Source organism: Chrysochloris asiatica, unplaced genomic scaffold (assembly GCF_000296735.1).
Source record: "Chrysochloris asiatica unplaced genomic scaffold, ChrAsi1.0 scaffold00038, whole genome shotgun sequence".
NCBI lineage: Eukaryota > Metazoa > Chordata > Mammalia > Afrosoricida > Chrysochloridae > Chrysochloris > Chrysochloris asiatica.
In genome coordinates this window covers 2,564,987-2,582,434 of record NW_006408556.1, presented here as the reverse complement: position 1 = coordinate 2,582,434, position 17,448 = coordinate 2,564,987, and the positions used below count along the sequence as shown (strand labels likewise).

Sequence of the window (17,448 nt, the reverse complement as noted above, 5' to 3'; positions counted from 1 at the left end):
GCTGACCTCTTGCCCTAATCTTCAGAGCCTTGGAGTCCTGGAGGGTCTGGTCCTGTAGCCTGCTGCTTCCCCACTCCCACTCACCCAGCACCATGTAGGTACTGGGTCTCCAGTTCTCTTACCCACCCTCAGAAGCATCAGTTTCCCAAATCCCTGCACCTTCAGTCCTTTGTGAGCTCTGAGCCTACTTGCTCATCCCCGGGCACTAATGGGAAGACAGCTTTTCTTTCTCAGGGTAGTAATTGGGAGGGCATGACTCTTTACCTAGGCATGAGCCTCCTCTAAGAGTCCCTGGTTGTTGAAAAGGCCCTAGACTAATAAGGCTGGAGGGTCAACTGTACCCCAAGGTGCCTTGGAAGGTCTGGCAATCTACTCTCCCAAATCTACTATTAAAAACCCTTTGGAGCAATCCTGACATACATGGGTTCTGAATCAGGACTGGTATCAGCTGGTTGCTTCTAACCTTCCCTGATTGGCATTAATTTTCCAGGAGGGCACGGGAGCCTTCCCTGGTGAAAGGACCTGTGGTAGATATATTTTGTAAATAAAATGTTTTGTGGCTACAGCTGTGGTTGATTTCTTTGAGGGGCTGTAAGTTCCTTCCCTGAAGCTGATCCCAAGTTGTTCCCTTTCCCCAGTGGCCAGTGCTGGGCATGGGCACCTCACCCACTGGATCCTTGGTTTCCATCCTACTTCAGGTTTTGCCCACCACACACATGACTTCAGTCCAGAAAAGGATATATTTTTTTTATTCAAGTAACTGCAAATAGGAAACCAGAGGAGGGCCCCAGGCTGGGACAAATTATGGCTCCCCTATCCCTGACAGAACAAGGGGAGACGGTGGCCCCTACACCCTCACCAGTCAAAAGGTGCCACCCCTCCTCACACTCTGCTGCAGCATCCTGGGGGCAGGGCCCCACCTTCCCTGGGACTGGGATGTCAGTGACCCAGCCTGCTGCACCCCTGCCCCCTTGAGCATCGGGGGCAGGGAATGTGGGCAGAAAAGGGAGGCGATGAACATTTGGCACTGGTAGCAGCAGCAGTGATGACAGATGTCTAAGAATGAAACATTGAACAAAAACAACACAACTGTCCAGAGGTAGTTTGTGAACAGAGGAAAAGATGGAACCAGAACCTTGGGGGGCAGGGAGGAGCAGGAGGGGTGGGAATGGGCAAGGCTAGCTCTGTGGTGTTAGTGCCCCATCTGAAGAAGCCTAGATGGAAGCAGACAGGGGTGTGTGTAGTTTCAGCCAACCTAAGTGGCTGCTACAGGGGCCTGGATAAATGGTGACTCAGGACCCCACTAATGCAAATGGAGCTAAGAGGGCTCCACCCCTCCAGCCTGCCTTCCTGTGCCCCTAGTCCAATCTAGTAGACAAAGGAAGGTAGAGAAGGTAAAAAAGGGAGGTGTGAGCCCCACCTGGTGACAAGTTAGCTTCCACAGGCTGAGCACCTACCTCCATTGGCCACATCTGCTGCCAGTAAGGTGGAGTGGGGCATGTCAGAAGATGGGGCTTGGGTCCCTTTTAAGGCCAGGGAAGCCCACCCAGGCTCCTCTATGGGCAGCCAAAGGGAAGAATGGGAGGGCCCAGATGGCAATGTCCCCACGCCTGAGAGGACGGGGGCACAGCAGATGCAGGGTGCAGCTAAGTGGGATGTTAGCCTTGTCCAGGAGGGGAGATGTGTGTGTGGGCGGAAGGGACCACTGAGAATGGAACCAAAGGAAAACTGCTCCCCGCTGTGGTGGAGGCCCTACAGCGGCTGGTGTGCTGTGTAGTGTGTAGTGAGGTGTTGGGGTGCCGGTGCCCAGGAGATTGGTTATGCGTGGGTCTCGGGGAAGGGAAGGGAGCGTGGGAATGGAGCGAAGCTGTCCAGTCCCAGAAGGAAACGGCTCCTTGGGGTCGGGAGCAGGCTGCACGGTCACTGCTCTTCCTCTGAGGACTCCTGCGAGATACCCTCTTCTTCCTCCTTCTCCTGCAGGGGCAGGGCAGGGCAGGGCAGGGCAGGACACAGACAGTAAGCAGGAGCAAGGACTGGCCCCTCCTTCTCCACCCAGAGGCTGGGAGGGAATGAGGCGTACAGGGGCGGGGCATAGGGCAGACTCACCCCCCACCTCCAGTACTCCCTGGCTCTCAGGAGAAGGGGGATGAGTCAGGGCTGAGTGTGTGTGCATGACTCAGCAAGCTCCATGGCTGGGTTTCATTCATAAAAAAGGAAGAATTTAAAGAGAGGAAAAGAAACCACACACATGCTGCTTGCACACACAGCCAGGAGCCAGGCCCCCGCAAGGGAACCTGGGGGCAGCAGAGCTCTCAGGGTGGATGGGGAAAAAACGGGAAGGGAATGGGGTGGCTAGAGTGAGGAGCCCTGCCAAGCAAGTAGTCCTGGTGCACAGAGGCAGGTGCTGGGGGCAGTCGGGTCCTGGGTAATAGGAAGTGGGCTGACCTCAGGCCAAGGCAGGGAGGAAGGGGAAGTGTGTGCCGCTGGGGCTCACTCATTGGGCGGGAATGTTGGGACACCGCATGGGCCCACAGCCCCCGTGCCAGGCACAAACTCCAAAACAACTTATTTCCTGTTACTCACTCCTGGGGCCCAGCCAGCACCCCCTAACCCCACCCTCACCCTAGTAGCAGCTCAGCTCGAGGAATGAGTACCTCAGGAAGCTGAGGAGGTAGGCCAGGGGCAGGAAGGGGCCAGGAGGGCCCCAACTGGAATCTAGCCTGGAGAGGTTTGCCCACTCCCCTCCACCAGCTATTTGGGATTCCCAAAATGGATGACACCTCTGTGACTCCCCATAAGGTGTGGCAGGATCACATCTCAATCCTTCTAGCACTAGGGTCCCCAGAACTGAGCTTCTCGGTGGTTTTTCCTCCCCAGCTTTGTCCTTCCCCCTAAAGGACCACGGTGGGTGAGGAAGGATATATGTCCTTCAGTTTGTGGTCCCCACTTCTTATCTATAATAGAGGACAGACTAGATGACCTGGGTCTGCCCTAAAAGTTGTATGTCTGCTTCAGGAACAAGAGAAGACGTAGAGTTCCCACCACACCAGGGCAGGGCAGGGCCCCTCACTTTTCAGACCTCAGCAAACCCTTTTCCCTTCTGACTCTAAACTGATGTCTCCACACCCCTGGCCTCAGGGGCAGAGAAGGCAATCTTTCCATTGTGGGTTCCTGGTGTCAGGCCCCATTCATTCTTACTTAATGCTCTCTTATCCTAAGAACCAAGATGAGCACCATTAGCCCTTCACTTACCAGCTTTTTGGGTCTGCCCCTTGGTTTCCTTCCTGGAGTTGTGGTGGTTTTCTAGAGGGTCAGAGAAGAACCAGTAAGTCAAAAAATGCCCCAGGATGGGAGGAGCAGAAGCAGGTTAACTGCCCACCTATTCAGGGTAGGCCAGGACTCTCCCTGCAAGCAGGCCCACCCCGAGTCCAGCTGGTGATGACTGGGCCAGTCACTCGCCCTTTCCCCCCGCCACCCCCGAACTCATACGCCCCCCACTCCCTCCTCCACCCATGACTCAGAGGATATGAGTCGTGTTTTAGAAAAAAACAAAAAACAAAAAGCCAAACAACTTTTTCTGAAAAGCTGATGCCACCATGAATCTGGCCTTCACTGCTTACCCCACCCCACCCCACCAGGCTCCAGGAGACCCCAAGATGGAATGGAACATTCCAAGACCAGGGTGTAGCAAAGCTACACCTCTAGTATCCCGAACTTGCCTTTCTTCGGAAGACCTAGGCACTTCCAAGTTGAGTACCACTATTATATCCACTTTCCCTTTTTACCAAAGACCCATCCCCGTGCAAGAGAGGGGTATCAGTACAGGAATCGGAGAGAAAAGCCAGTCCCTTCCCAGTCCTCCCCCCACAGCTTCAGCCACCTGTAGGCCTCCCCCATGAGCAGCCCCCATGTCTTGCAGCCTTACCCGGGTCTTGGTGGCACCCTTGTTTTTGCTCCCCTTGGGTCGCCCCCGAGGTCTCTTGGGTGTCGGCACTTCACTGGGTTCCTTCTGCAGATAGATGGGGCAGTCAGAGACAAGTGCACAGGGACGTACCTCTTCTACCTCTTTCACAAGACAGAGCCCACCTCAGCAGGATTAAGCAGCAGAAGTCACGGCAGGCAAACCTCTGGGGAGGCAAGGCCTGTTTGACCATCTTTGCCAAAGAGATCCTTAGCCTCAATTTCTTTGTTTCCCTGGTTTCTGTGATAAAGTGGTGTCAAGAAGACCCCCCGGGAAAGATGTGGGACAGAAAGACATTCTTACGCCACCAACGCCCCAACTCTGCCACTGACCAGTGGTTTTGCATAAGATCCTTCATGCCCAGTTTTTCCATCTGTAAAATGGCACTGAGACTTACCTTGTAGAGTGTTGTGAAAAGTAATTGTGTATGGAAAATGTCTAACACTGGGATGTAATCATAAAGGCTAACTGCCCACTTCCCACCAACACTCAGATGGCACATGCTGGACTCCCTGCTGGGGGTGCAAGAGAAAAAAGGATTTCCACCTTCCATCCTTGGAAGAAGCCTCCTGCCTCCACCTGCAAACCTGGACCTCCTTTTGGGCTGCCTCCCAGGAGAAAGCTTTAATGGCCAGGACCCCAAAGACCCTGCCACTGAAATATTAATTCGCTTGAGACAGAATAGAAAGCTGTGAACAATGCAACTAGGTAGTAGAGGTTTACTGGCTGTACCCTGAGTGGCTGCCCATGGGCACAGTTTGGTAACTCAATACCATTCTGTCACCCCGACACCAGTGTTACCTTCAGGAGCAGGAGGGTAACAGGGAGGTCGAGGGAGTCCTCGAGGATGGCGGGCTCTGAAGGTGACAGCCAAATTCCAACACACAGGGACAGAGCCCTCAGATTTCATGTTCACCCAAAGACCCAGAAATAGGTCAGCACTGCAAACTCTCTCCATCTTACACAGAGAGAAAATTGAGGCCTGCAGGTATAACCTGCCCAGTATGAAATGGTTGAGACACCTTCAATTCCTCTCTTCACCTCTTCTCTTCCCAGTAAAGGGCCAAAACAGGGCTTTGGTCAGCAGCTGCCTCTGTGGGAGACACTAAAATCTCCACCAAATAACAGGTGACCCCTCTCCCCCAACCCAGGACCTAGCCTAGCCTCGTTTCCTAGGGTGACCTCCACAATGCAGCTGGCTTTCCTACCCCTGTGGAACCTTATAGGCAGCTGTACAAAATTCCATTATCTTTAAATTCCATCTCTCCACAAATTTTTGAAGTCCCCTGCTATTGCCTATCTGGCCGAGTTCTGAGGGTCCTCTACACCAACGCCCCAGCATTATTGTAACTGTTGGGCCTTAATTCCATTTACAGAACCAGGGCCAGAGCCCAGCCCTATGCAGTGTGGTCTTTAAACATGTGTATCCCAGGGAACTCTGTAATGGGCCCGAGATGAAACTTGACAGAGTAATGTTTTATGCACTGGAAAAAAATGATAAATAACCCTAACTATATATATATATATATTCCCCCCCCCTTCCCCATTTCTCAATGAATTGACTTTTATTTTACAATGACTGAACAACTTGACTTTTACCAATGGTACAATCACTGTCTTGAACTTACAGGCAGGGCTTCAGAACTCACCTGGCAGTCTGCGGCCAGGATCAGAATGTGTGTAGAGTATATGCAAACATGGGCAAGCTAGTGCATATGTATGTGAGTAGTGTGTAGTAAGCATACACACACAGGAATGACTCTGTACTCCTTCAGTCCCGCCTGTTCTGACACACCCGGCACCTCCCTAGCCCAAGGAGTTAAAGCAAAGCAAAGATTCAGACACCCACCTGACTTCCTACCAGCGCAGTCCCGGGACTCACCGGAGGCTGCTTGCGTGGTCTGCCCCGCCCTCGCTTCTCAGTACCGTCCTTTTCTTGCTTGGAGGCCAAGGGCTGGCTGGATTTTGAGCTTGATTCACTCATCTTTCTTTCTCTATGGAGCAGACAAAAAAGATGGCTGGGATGCTAGGAGGCAATAAGAAAAAAATAAATAAATAAATAAAACATCTCCCTGCATCTGTTTCTCACCACCCAAGCACACTATAGGAAACTGCCTGTTCCTAGGTATACCCCAAATCCTCATCCTGCCCAGGGCAGCCCCCAGCATCCTGCCACATGGCAGGGCAGGGCTGTTGGGCACTGCTCAGCTTGTCTCCTGGTCAGCAGGATTTTGTTCTGTACTTCTCTACTACCCCCACAGGCCAATCCATAGACATGGGTTGAGGCTACCCTGGGACAAAGGTGTAGGTCTAATACACTGCCAGGGTCGGTCCCCTCTTTGTAGCCATTGGCTGGCCCTTCCTTCTCTTTAAGACAAAACCAAAGTCCTGGGCAGTTCCGAGGGGATGTGGGAAGAAAGGTAAAAGTATGGACTGAGACCCAGAGTGGCCATGTAACCACCCATTTACATCCATCCCCTGTCCACCCTGCTGCCAAAGGGCTTCAAAAAGTTTGTGATCAAGTTCCATTTTTCCCACAAACTTTTTGCAGGCTTGTCATACCGCCCATCTGGCGAGGTCTAAGACTCAGGACCAAAGTAAAAAGGTCCAACCTTGACACTCCATAGCCTACCAAGTGGCCAGGGTTGGTAGCTACCTCAACACTTCTCCTCTTCCCCAGAGCACTCAAAGATGGGGACAATTTGGAAAGGCAGTCGAAGACAGGAAATGGCTGAAACTCTAATGGGTGAAGAGGAGGAAGGGTGGAAAAGGAATCCAAATTGAAAAGGCTGAGCTCCTCTTCTCTCCCAGTAGCCCTACCATGGAGTCTGATGGCATTTTTCTCCTTGATGCTTACTAGAGAGGCAGGGATTTCTCCAGCTGAGAACCATCTGACAGATCCAAGCCCAACCCCCAGGGGTTCTATCAGAGCTGATTCCCAAATCTACTTCTCTGTTTCTGGCACTTTCCTTTTTAGAGGTCAGTTGGGATTTAATCAGCCCCACAAATTTTGAGTTTGCCTAAAACTGCCCATGGCAAAAGAGTTTTTATCCTATAGCTGAGACCCTCTTCCAGGAGCTTATTAAGAACTGTGAGGGTCCCTCTACATCTTCACCCCTTATCCCCCACTCCCCTAGTAACTAATCCCTAAGTACCTCCCCTTCTGAAATTTCTCTATCTGGGAAATGGGTGATAAATCACCTGACTCAACTGCCTCTTCATATTGTTAACAAAGCTCAAATTAAGTTAAGTTTAGATAATACTTTAAATGGTGCTACATGCAAGCAAGACAGGCTTAATCTTCATGTGCTAAAAAATGGGAGGGTAATCATCACTCTGTCCAAAATGAGAACTATAACAGTTGAAAACAACTTATCTTCCCCCTTTTTCAAATCTTTTAACAATTTCTTATTTTAATCCAACGAAAAGACATTTTGGTAAACTTAAGGTTTTGGGAGGGCCTGAAGTGCTCATCCTCAAGCATCAAGAGGCCCTTCAGATGACAAGGCATTGTCTGGTAATTACTCTATTTTATAATATTTTAGACTTGGAGACCCTTTTAAGTGAGATGGTTGGTGATTTATCCTGTTCCATCATTAGTGGCTTGGCGTGCTCTGTAATTACAGGCAATGATTAGAATCTTTTATTACACCATAGAGCTCCCTTAAAAACTAAACACCAAAATTAATCAGCAAAATCAGGGCTGACCTCACATAAGGTTTGCCAGGCACCCTTATAGAGGGGTTCTAGTTAAGGGAAGCCAGCCCTGAATCCGAGACAGTCTGGGCTCCGCCTGCCTAGGGAAGCTGGTGGGTCTAGCTGGAAGATCTTATACCATTGGATGCAACCCCACCTCTTGCTGCTACAGACCCTTTAATTCACCTGTCTCTCCTTTCTCACCCCTTACCCCCAGCCAGGCCCTAAGGACCTGAATGAAGGCTGAGGCCTTTTCTAGAGGCCAAAAAATTCTTGTCTCTTCCACCTGTTTCTGAACATCAGAGAGGCCTGGCTTGGAGAAGTCACATTTAGGGCCCAACCTCAATCGCTATATTAGTAATAAACTCGCTTGCGCCTCACACATGTCTCCCTACATAGACTGTGTATGCAGTATGTATTCTACAAATGCGTAGAAAATCTTCAGAAATGACCCTAGGAATCATGTTGGGCGCCTCCCCTCCCACTTGTTTTCCAATGAAAAAGTAGTCCAGAGAGGCCTGATGAGTTGCCCAAGGTCACACAGCAAGTTGCTGGAGTAGGTTCCTGGAGACCCCTCCAGGCCCACCACACTTTTCCCCACCTGGAAGCTGGTTACTTCCCTGACCACCCTCCGCTACAGACCACTCCCCAAGGTGACTCTGCAAGTGTCTGCACCCGAAAACCGTTGCAGGCCTGGCCAGGCCAGACGGCGGGACCAGTGGCCAGGGCGCGCGCAGGGGGGTGAGGTGGGGGAGGGGCGCAGGCCCTCCGGCAGGCGCGGGAAATCGGTGCACCCCGACCGCATGCACCGCCACGCGGGTGCACCCGGCCCCATTTCCTGCCAGAGGGGGCACCCAAGCTCGCCTTGGGGCAGGAAACCTGGCGCGCGCGAGCGCAGGAGAGAGGAAGAAAGCCACGTCCCTCCGCACCCTCCCCGCAGACCCCCTTCCCCCAAAAAATATGAACGGGGAGTCAAAGGGACTAGTTCCAACAGAAGCCAGTAAAGCAGAGAAACCAGTTTGTGGGGGCGGAGGGCAGGCTCGGCCCTGGAGGCTGAAGAGGCGCGGGCCGGGCCAGAGGTGGGGTCAGGGTGAAGCCCCAAACCCAGGCCCGGGATCCGGCCTCATCTGAGGAGGAGGGGCCAGGAGAAAGGCCTCGGGGAGTTAAGAGAAAATTGTGGGGTGCTTGCCCATCTCCCTCACTTCTTGAACTTCCCCAGACTGCGGAAGACCCCCGAGACCCCCCAACTTTCCCGCGGCGCCGTAGCTTCTTCCCACCTCCTCGCCCAGGCTCCAGTCTGAGCGGTCGCCGTGCGAGGTGCACCCGGCTCTCCGGGTGCACAACTCGCGCTCACCGCAACCGCGCGCCCCCTCCCCCACCGCGCGCTTTTCCCCGGTCCCCACCCCCAGCGGTGCGCCCCCGACGCGGGGGCAGGAGGGTGCGGAAGCCCACTCCGCGCCGCAGGGCCCGGGCGTCTACCCCCGCGCCGCGCAGGTCTCTCCCTCCCCCGGCGGCTCACGCTGCCCTGGCCTGGGAATAAAGCCGGCGGCGCGCGCTGCAACCCCGGGCGGCGGGTAGAAGGGGCGGCGAGTCGACGCGGGCACCCCCTCCTCAGACGCCGCGGCCCCCGCCGCCGCCGCGGCCCCCGGGGACGACTCACCGCGAGCTCGGTCGCCGGCCTGCGGTGTGCGCTCAGGGCTGCCGGGAGCGACGGTACTGGGCGCTGAGGACCGGCCTGGCTCCGCCGCCGCCGGTAGCAAATGAGGATCTGAAACCGGGAGAGAGCAGAGGCGCTCAGAGTCTGCCGCCGCCGCGTGCTCACCGCCCAGGCCCCCGAGGGGTATTTATGTCACATCCAAGGGAGGGGGAGGAACAGTCCCCCTCCCCGAAGGATGGCGAGGGGCAGGAAGCTGGGCACGGCCCGTGCGCGGCCTCAAAAAAATAATTTAATTAAATTATAGATATTTAGAAAAAAAAAAAAAAGGAAGCTACCGGAGCGGCCGCGAACTCACGCCTTCTTGGAGCTGCGCCAGAGCCAGAAATAGACCCGGCACGGAGTCCCAATTAGAGGAGCGCAGCCCCGACTCAGGGGAGCTTAAAAAGAGCGACCCAGGGGCAGGGGGGACGGGCCCGCCCGCGCCAGCCTTGTCACTAAGGGGGCGGGACCATGCAAATTAGCCCGGGGATTTAAAAGGGCGGCTGCCCGCCAGTTGCAGCAGAGGGTAGGTGCTCACGGTGCGGATAGGTTCGAGGTCTCAGACGTCTGGGAGCGAATGTAGAGGAAATCTAGGCTGGGAACTGGTGGGCCCATTGGTGACACCGTCCTGGCTTGGGAGAACTGGCTAGTAACGCCGAGAAATTGGGAAGGAGCTTTGTGCGATGGGGAAGGTGGCCTTTCTCCCCGAACTGTGGTTCTCGGGATAGTGTACCTTTAGGGACCTTCTGAACATGTGGGTCTTTCCCCTTCGGCGTGTGCGTGGGCGTTCGTGCCTACGGGCCCACGTAACGTGAGCGAGGAAAAGCGAACCTGTGGCCTACCTACGGATCTCTGCGCCCATATTCTCGGTCATAGATCTTAAGTAGGCAGACAGGTGTCAGCATGTGCATTTCAGTGTCAGCCCGCGTGTGGTTCACTGGTGAAATACAAGTGTTGTGAAACTTGTGAAATTTAAGTTATGGTCACTGGTAGATAATCAAGGTACAGTCTTTAAACAAAACAAACGGACTCACTCGCAAATAATCCAGTCATGCCATAAGGTGATGTGGTTAGCGTTTGCAGGATGTGCGGTCCCAGTTTGTATCCAAGCCCTCCGCTGACTTTTGGCGTTTTGTTTTTTAAACAAAGCGTGGGCTAGAGATCGCCTGGAAGCTCTTTGAGGACAGGGGCTGAGTTTTACGTACGCCACACCCGCGGCTCCTGGTTCAACAAAAACTTGTTGCACATAAGAGAAAGAAGCCACAGTGGAAAGATGGCGGTGGAGCGGCGCGCCTTGCAGGCCGGGTCCAGGGCCTTCTGGGGCCACCTCCCCGCCCGTGGGCCCTGAGGCGGCCTTCCACACCTTCCGTGGTGTAGGGAATTGCTATGCGTTTCTGTGTGACACACGGCAGCTGTGACTCATGTATTTCTTTGCTCCCCTTCCTCCCTGGTCATCGGAGGCCCAGTTCAGTACTCTCCTCCGGAGGTGATCGGGCGGCGGAGGGGGACGCGAGGAACCCTGAGCCTGGAGTGGAGGCGGGGTGGGGAGCTGGAAGGGCCGGGCCTCCTAGTTTCAGGAATGTTTCAGGAATGTTTCCGGTGGGGGTGGGGAAAGGAGTCGGGAGTGGGCCCAGCCCCCACTCAGGGGCAGTGCGATGGCGCCCAGGGCCCAAGGCAGCACGTGCTCTGCAGGGTGAGGGCGGGGGCGCCTGGGCGGGAAGGCGCCGGGCGCCTAGAAAGCGGGTTCAAAGGGGAGGGCGCGGGTCTGGGGCCTGACCGGGCTGGGGGGTGGGCCGGGAGGCCTCCTTCCGCGCCCTAGCTCTCCGCCCCGCGCCCAGGTGAAACAGTTAACTGAGAAGTACCGGGTCCGCCCTGGAGGGGAGAGGAAGTCACCGAAGGACAGCCCGAAGGGAAGGGAGAGGAGGAGGAAGCCTGGGAGAGGCTGGGGGAGGGGCGGCCTGCCCCTTTGTCTGAGATGGGTGGGGGTGGGGCGGGGTGAAGCGCGCGGCTCCCTCCATCTTTGTGTCCTGCGCAAAGAGCGCGCTTAGTAGGCCACAAGAAGAGTTGGCTGAAGGGTAATGTGTAGCGCGCTCAGGAGCTTTAGCAGCATTGAGTGGAGGAGCGCGTCTTAAGCACCCCCATCTACGTCCAGGTAACAGGCCCCCCACGTCTTAGCCATCTTCCATAGAGTCACATGGCCCCTGGCCACGGCCCTCCCCAAGGCCACATAGGCATCTAGATTCTGGGACTTGCGGTCAGGAAGGCACTGGGAGGTTCACCTAACCTCGGGCCACCCCTCCCAGTCTCTGCGTACCTTCCCAGAAAGGGACTTCTGCCCCGAGTGGGCTGTGGGAAAACTCAGCCAACTTTTTGGCCCACTTACAGCAAGCCAACTTGATATTTTCCCTATTCATATTTTTCCCCCGTTCCCTGATTTCCTCGCCGACTTGTTTTTTTTTTTTTTTTGTTTTTTTTACCTTGTATTGTGTGTATTTTTGTAAGCCACCTCAAACCCCTTTGGAAGGAGGCTGGTATAAATAAAAGTAGGCAAATAGGCTGTTCCCCTCCAGGATTACCCACACCTTGGAACACAAATAACTCTCTATCCACTGTCCCCCACCTCCATACTTTCAGGATGCCCTGAATCCACTCTTTCCATTCTTTCCCTCTTTCTATAGGTATTAAGTAGTAGTGTGGAAGAAGCTGAAGACATTCCCTACCTAGCAAATTTTCATGTCTAGGGGAATCTTGATCGGGAATGTACAACAGATAGCTGAGTTGAAGCAGAAAGCATTCATTGTTCAGAAGTCAGTGTTCATTGAGGGCCTAGTAGTACCAGAAATTGGCCCAGACTCTTGATGAACCATCAGTGAATAAAGCAAAGTTCCCTGTGCTCTTGAAACATAAATTGAGGGGTGGAGTGCTTAAAGAGACACCTATTGTTGTTAAGTGCCATAGAGTGATTCAGAGTCAAAACTACCCTGTATAGGAGGATTTTCCAGGAGCAGCTGGTGGGTTTGAACCACTGACCTTGTGGTTCTCAGTCCAGTACTGGTCCTACTACACCACATGAGGAGACTGAGTAGGTAGGTGCTAAAGGAATCCTGGAGCCGGTTGATGTGGCACTGCAACATAAAGTACTGGACCAAAAAGTGGGTTTGAACCACAGGGTAGCCGTTCAAACTCATCAGCAGCTCCTTGGAAATTCTATATAGAGTAGCTAAGAGTCAGAAGTGACTCAAAGGCATTTAACAACAACAAAGGAAGTGAGTGGAGTCCTGGTGTGGTGCTGTAGGATAAGCACTGGGCTGCTAACTGCAAGGTCAGCAGTTCAAAGCCACCAGTCACCCCTTGCAAACCCCTTACAGGGATGCTTTGAGTCCAAATTGACTCAACAGCATTTAACAACAAAGTCAGTAGAGAGAGGTTTGGATCCTGAAGAGTAGATGGATTTGAGCAGACTGCAGGGAGAAGAAGCTGGTCCTTACAGGTCTGAGGCTAAGCCTAATAACCAGGTTGTCTTAGGCCTGAGGGGACCCAGAAGAGTTCATTGATATTAGACACAGTCTTTGCCACACGAAGCATTCTCCAGTGATTATCCAGTTTCCTCAAGGATAGCTCAATGAATGTCAGTAAACCCAACAGGAATGTCTAGGGTCTAGGGAATGGGGAATTCATAGCAACTTAATTTTTTTAAGGATAGCTGAAAGTTAGTCTCATTCCACCTGGTCTGTTGAAATTTTCTTGCTGTGTTAGTCCTTTCCCTAACAATCTCTCAGACCTGGCTTAAAAATGCAAAGGTTGTAGTTAGGTTGGGTTGGGGTAAAGGGGGTGTGGGGTGGGGGAAGGGATGTCCTCGCATTCCCTGGGGATTCAAGTTTTTTCCTCTTAGAACATTTCTCCAGTCAGTGTGTTGACTTGTCATTTTACCTCTTGCTTCTCAATCAACTGCAGCTTTTAAAAGAGTAGAAGGAAAGACTAATTTTAGTTTTCTAGCTCTGGTAGCGTAGTGGTTACGAATCGGGCTGCGAACCTCAAGGTCAGCAGTTCGAAACTACCAGCTGCTCCGCGGGAGAAAGATGAGGCTTTCTGCTCCTGTAAAGATTTACAGCCTCGGAAACCCTGTACAGGGTCGCTATGAGTCGGGATCGACTCCACGGCACATAACAACAAGTGCTGTTATAACGGAAATACCACAAGTGGATGGCTTTAATACATAAATATATTCTTTCACAATCCAGGGGGCTAGAAGTCCACATGCAGGGTGTCAGCTCTAGGGGAAGGCTCTGTCGTTCTCTAGGTTTTGGGGGGCAGGTCCTTCTTTCAACATCTGTGAGCTAGGTATCCCTTAGAGTTCTCCAGTTGTCTTGGCATCAATCTTCTGGTTCCACGAGGTTTCCAATATAGGGTCTAAAGGATGCACTCCACTCCTGGCTCTTCTTTCTTGGTGGGACAGATATTCCACCTCACTGTTCCCATCTCTTTCCTTTTATCTATTGCACAATAAGAGAGATACAGGCCACACCCAGGGAAACTTCCCATTACATCCTAGCCTAACACCTTGGTGGTGATTATGTGCCATGGAGTCAGTTCGACTCATAGTGATCCTGTACAGGGTTTTCAAGGCTGTAAACCTTTATAGGAGCAGAAAGCCTCATCTTTTTCCCGTAAAACAGCTGGTAGTTTCAAACTGCTGACCTTGAGGTTCGCAGCCCGATTTGTAACCACTACACTACCACAGCACCTTTACAACTGCCAAAGCAATGAATCCTGGCCCAGCCAAGTTGCCACATATTTTGTTGTTTATTAAGGAGCTCTGGTAGCATAGTGGTTACGAATCGGGCTGCGAACCTTAAGGCCAGCAGTTCGAAACTACCAGCCGCTCCGTGGGAGAAAGATGAGGCGTTCTGCTCCCGTAAAGATTTACAGCCTCGGAAACCCTGTACAGGGTCGCTATAGGTCGGAACCAACTCGACAGCACTTAACAACAACAAGTGCCATCAAGTTGGTTCTGATTTATAGTAACCCCTGTCTAGGGTTTCTGAGGAGTGGCTAGTGACTTTGAACCGACCTTTGGGTCCAGTGCGTTATCCTGCCACAGACTTTGAGGGGATGGTTCCACTTAGTGATTGGGTTATTTAAGGTTTTACAAATGGGGGTGGGGATGTGACTACATGGCATGGCGTGCACAGGGAGGGTGAATGGGAGTGGAGAGAGAATCAGGAATTGTCAAGTGTCAATGTATAAGGTGACCCTATAAACTGTCCAAACCACGGCACTTTTGGAGTCTGGGTGTGGTGCTTGTAGGGTCAACACTGGACTACAAACCACAAGGTCAGTGTTTCAAACCGACAAGGCATTCTTTGGAAACCCTATACAGGGTCCCTATGAGTCAGAACTAACTCCACGGTACTTAACCACAACAACAACATGACACTTTTTAGAGTCAATTTTTTACTGATACCAGACATACAGAAAATGCATAGCTCTAAGTATTTAGCTTGAATTTTCATAAAGTGAGCACACGTAGGTCACCAGCATCTAGATCCAGGAACAATGTGGTTGGTTGCTGTGGGTAACCATTTTCTCAACTTCTAACAGCATCATTTAGTTTTACCTGTTGATCTGCATTATATGAATGGAATCATAGAGTATGTAATCTCCTTGGTCTTTCACTCAACATATCTGTGAGATTCGTCATGTTAATGACTGTGGCTGCAGACTGTTCATTCTTACTGTTCTATAGTTACGTGGTTTGCAGGAACCACAATTTATCCATTTTGTTGAAGGGTATTTGGGTCATTTCCTGTTTGAAGCTTTAGTGGACAAATGGGATCCCTGGGTGAGAGTTGTTAAGTGACATCAAGTTGGTTCCGACTCATAGCAACCCTGCATAGGATTTCTAAAGACTGGCTGGTGGGTTTGAACTGCCATCCTTGTGGTTAGCAATCCAGTGCTTACCCTACAGTGCCACACCAGGACTTCCTTAGTGAGAGATAAGGGTGCTATTAATAATTATAACCAGATAACAGCATAAACCTGACTAAGCCCATATCAACCTGGACTAATTTGAGTATAGGATCAACTTGGTCAAAGGTCCCTGGTATACAATCTTTGACCACTAGCCTCAAGAGTCATCCAGCTACAGGTCATCTGGCAGAATTAGGCCTCCAGGCCCTGCTAGCCACAAGCTTTGCTGCCAGTATACCTGGCAGGCCTGAAGTGGAAGGATGATCTTCTCTGGTTCTAACTTTGGAGGAAAAACTCGTAAGTGAAAAGGAGGCCCTGTGAGGCAGCAAATCTCTATGACTGACTCCCCCCACCCCCCACCCCCCACCACATGGACCCAGGGCATGATGGACTATACAGCCTTCTTCAGGGCTGGGTTCCCAGGAAAGCCCAGCTCCTGTACAACTCAAATAAAACCTGGGGAGAATGAGGAGTTGATGAGCACATGCCAAATGCTTATGATCTCTTAGATTCCTCCACAACCCTACCAGATCACTAGTACTATTGCCCTCATTCTATGGGTGCTGAAATGGAGGCTGGGGAGATTAAATAGTTTGGGATTCTGCCTTTCCCCCTACACTGGTCCTACTCCCAGGCAGACTAAGCTTGTTGCCTTCTCCCAGTCTGGCCAGATGGATCTCCCCGGCACCATGTTAGACACTGGAAAGATAGCCTTGAACAAGATAGACACAATTCTTGTTCTCAAAGTGCTTATTAGGTGGAGTGGGACAGGTAAACGGGCAATTTTACCAGTGTGGTACATGATGTGATGAGGGCTTGGAGAAGCACAGGGCAGGGTCCCGGGACTTCCTGAAGCATCCCAGGAGGCCCTGGAAGTCAGCAGGGAGTCACACCTCGGTTGGGTGTGGGGGCTGTCACTGGGTGGACTGGCATTCAATACCATTCCCCACACATCTTCAAAGCTAGAGTTTGGAATGTGGTCACTCCTCGGACACCCTATACAGGGTCGTTATAAGTCTGAACAGACTGCACAGCACAAAACCACTACTGCCAATTCTCAGTAGTATTAAATCGCTAAAAAGAGATTTTGTAAGTCACAATCATCCTCTACTGAAAATCCTCCAGGTGTGTCCATCTCACATGCTATAAAATCTAGAAACCTCACAATGGTCCACAAGGCCCCTCCGATCCCACAAGTGCCCTTCTATCCCTTCAATCTGTGCCCCTCACTTCTTTGACCTCTTCTCCGACCTCCTCTCCTACCAATTTCTCACTCTGTTTTAGCCACAGTAACCTCCTCACTGTTCCCCAAACCTGCCAGGCAAGAACCCACCACATGACCTTTGTACCTGCTATGCCATGTGTCAAACATTCTTTTCCCTAGACTCCACATGACTTCCTCTCTCACTGCCATCAGGTCTCTGTTTACTGTTGCCTCAGCGGGGTCTTCCCTGTACACCATACACAAAACTGCACATTTCCCTCTGCATGCCCCATCCACTCTACCCTTTTTTAAATTTTCTGTAAGCACTGGACTGTGTACCACAAGCTCAGCTGTTTAAGCCACCAGCTGTTCCAAGAGAAGAAGATGAGGCCCTCTGCTCCCACAAAGATTTAAAGCCTCCAAAACCCAATATAGGGTCACTATGAGTTGGAACTGACTCAGCAGCACTTAACAATGTGTATACTGAGGAGCCTTAGTGGCACAGTGGTTAAGTACTTGAATGCTAACCAAGTATCAGTAGTTTGAACCCATGCTTGACCGCGTTGATACTGCCGTTTTGCCAACCCATCTTGCTGGGGGTCTTCCTCTTTTTTTCTGACCCTCCACCTTATTAAACTTGATATCCTTCTCCAGAGACTGGTCCCTCCTGACAATATGTCCAAAGTATGAGAGATGAAGTTTGGCCATCCTGGCCTCCAAAGAGCACTCTGGCTGCACTTCTTCCAAAACACATCTGTTGGTTCTTTTGGCCGCCAATGGCACTTTAAATATTCTCCTCCAACACCATAACTCAAAAGCATCAATTCTTCTACGGTCTTACTTATTCACTGTCCAGCTTTCACATGCATATGAGGTTATTGAAAATACCATGGCTTGGGTCAGGTGCACCTTAGTCTTCAA

General features: G+C 51.8%; 1 protein-coding gene across 1 annotated transcript; it reads right to left on the bottom strand.

Annotated features, from left to right (window-relative positions):
- Positions 1–1,920: 1,920 nt before the first annotated feature.
- Positions 1,921–5,945, bottom strand: HMGA1 (high mobility group AT-hook 1). Its single transcript, XM_006860373.1, has 4 exons — positions 5,811–5,945; positions 3,926–4,009; positions 3,253–3,303; positions 1,921–1,974 (listed from the first exon to the last, which is right to left on the bottom strand). The coding sequence occupies exons 1-4, from the start codon at positions 5,943–5,945 to the stop codon at positions 1,921–1,923; spliced, it is 324 nt and encodes a 107-aa protein (XP_006860435.1).
- Positions 5,946–17,448: the final 11,503 nt, after the last annotated feature.

Excerpts from the sequence above, each read along its gene's own strand:
- HMGA1 (XM_006860373.1), bottom strand. The coding sequence starts at position 5,945 with ATGAGTGAATCAAGCTCAAAATCCAGCCAGCCCTTGGCCTCCAAGCAA. Across the intron at positions 4,010-5,810 it reads CTGCGCTGGTAGGAAGTCAG|AAGGAACCCAGTGAAGTGCC; the intron begins GTGGGTGTCTGA and ends ATCTATCTGCAG. Across the intron at positions 1,975-3,252 it reads GGGGCAGACCCAAAAAGCTG|GAGAAGGAGGAAGAAGAGGG; the intron begins GTAAGTGAAGGG and ends CTGCCCCTGCAG.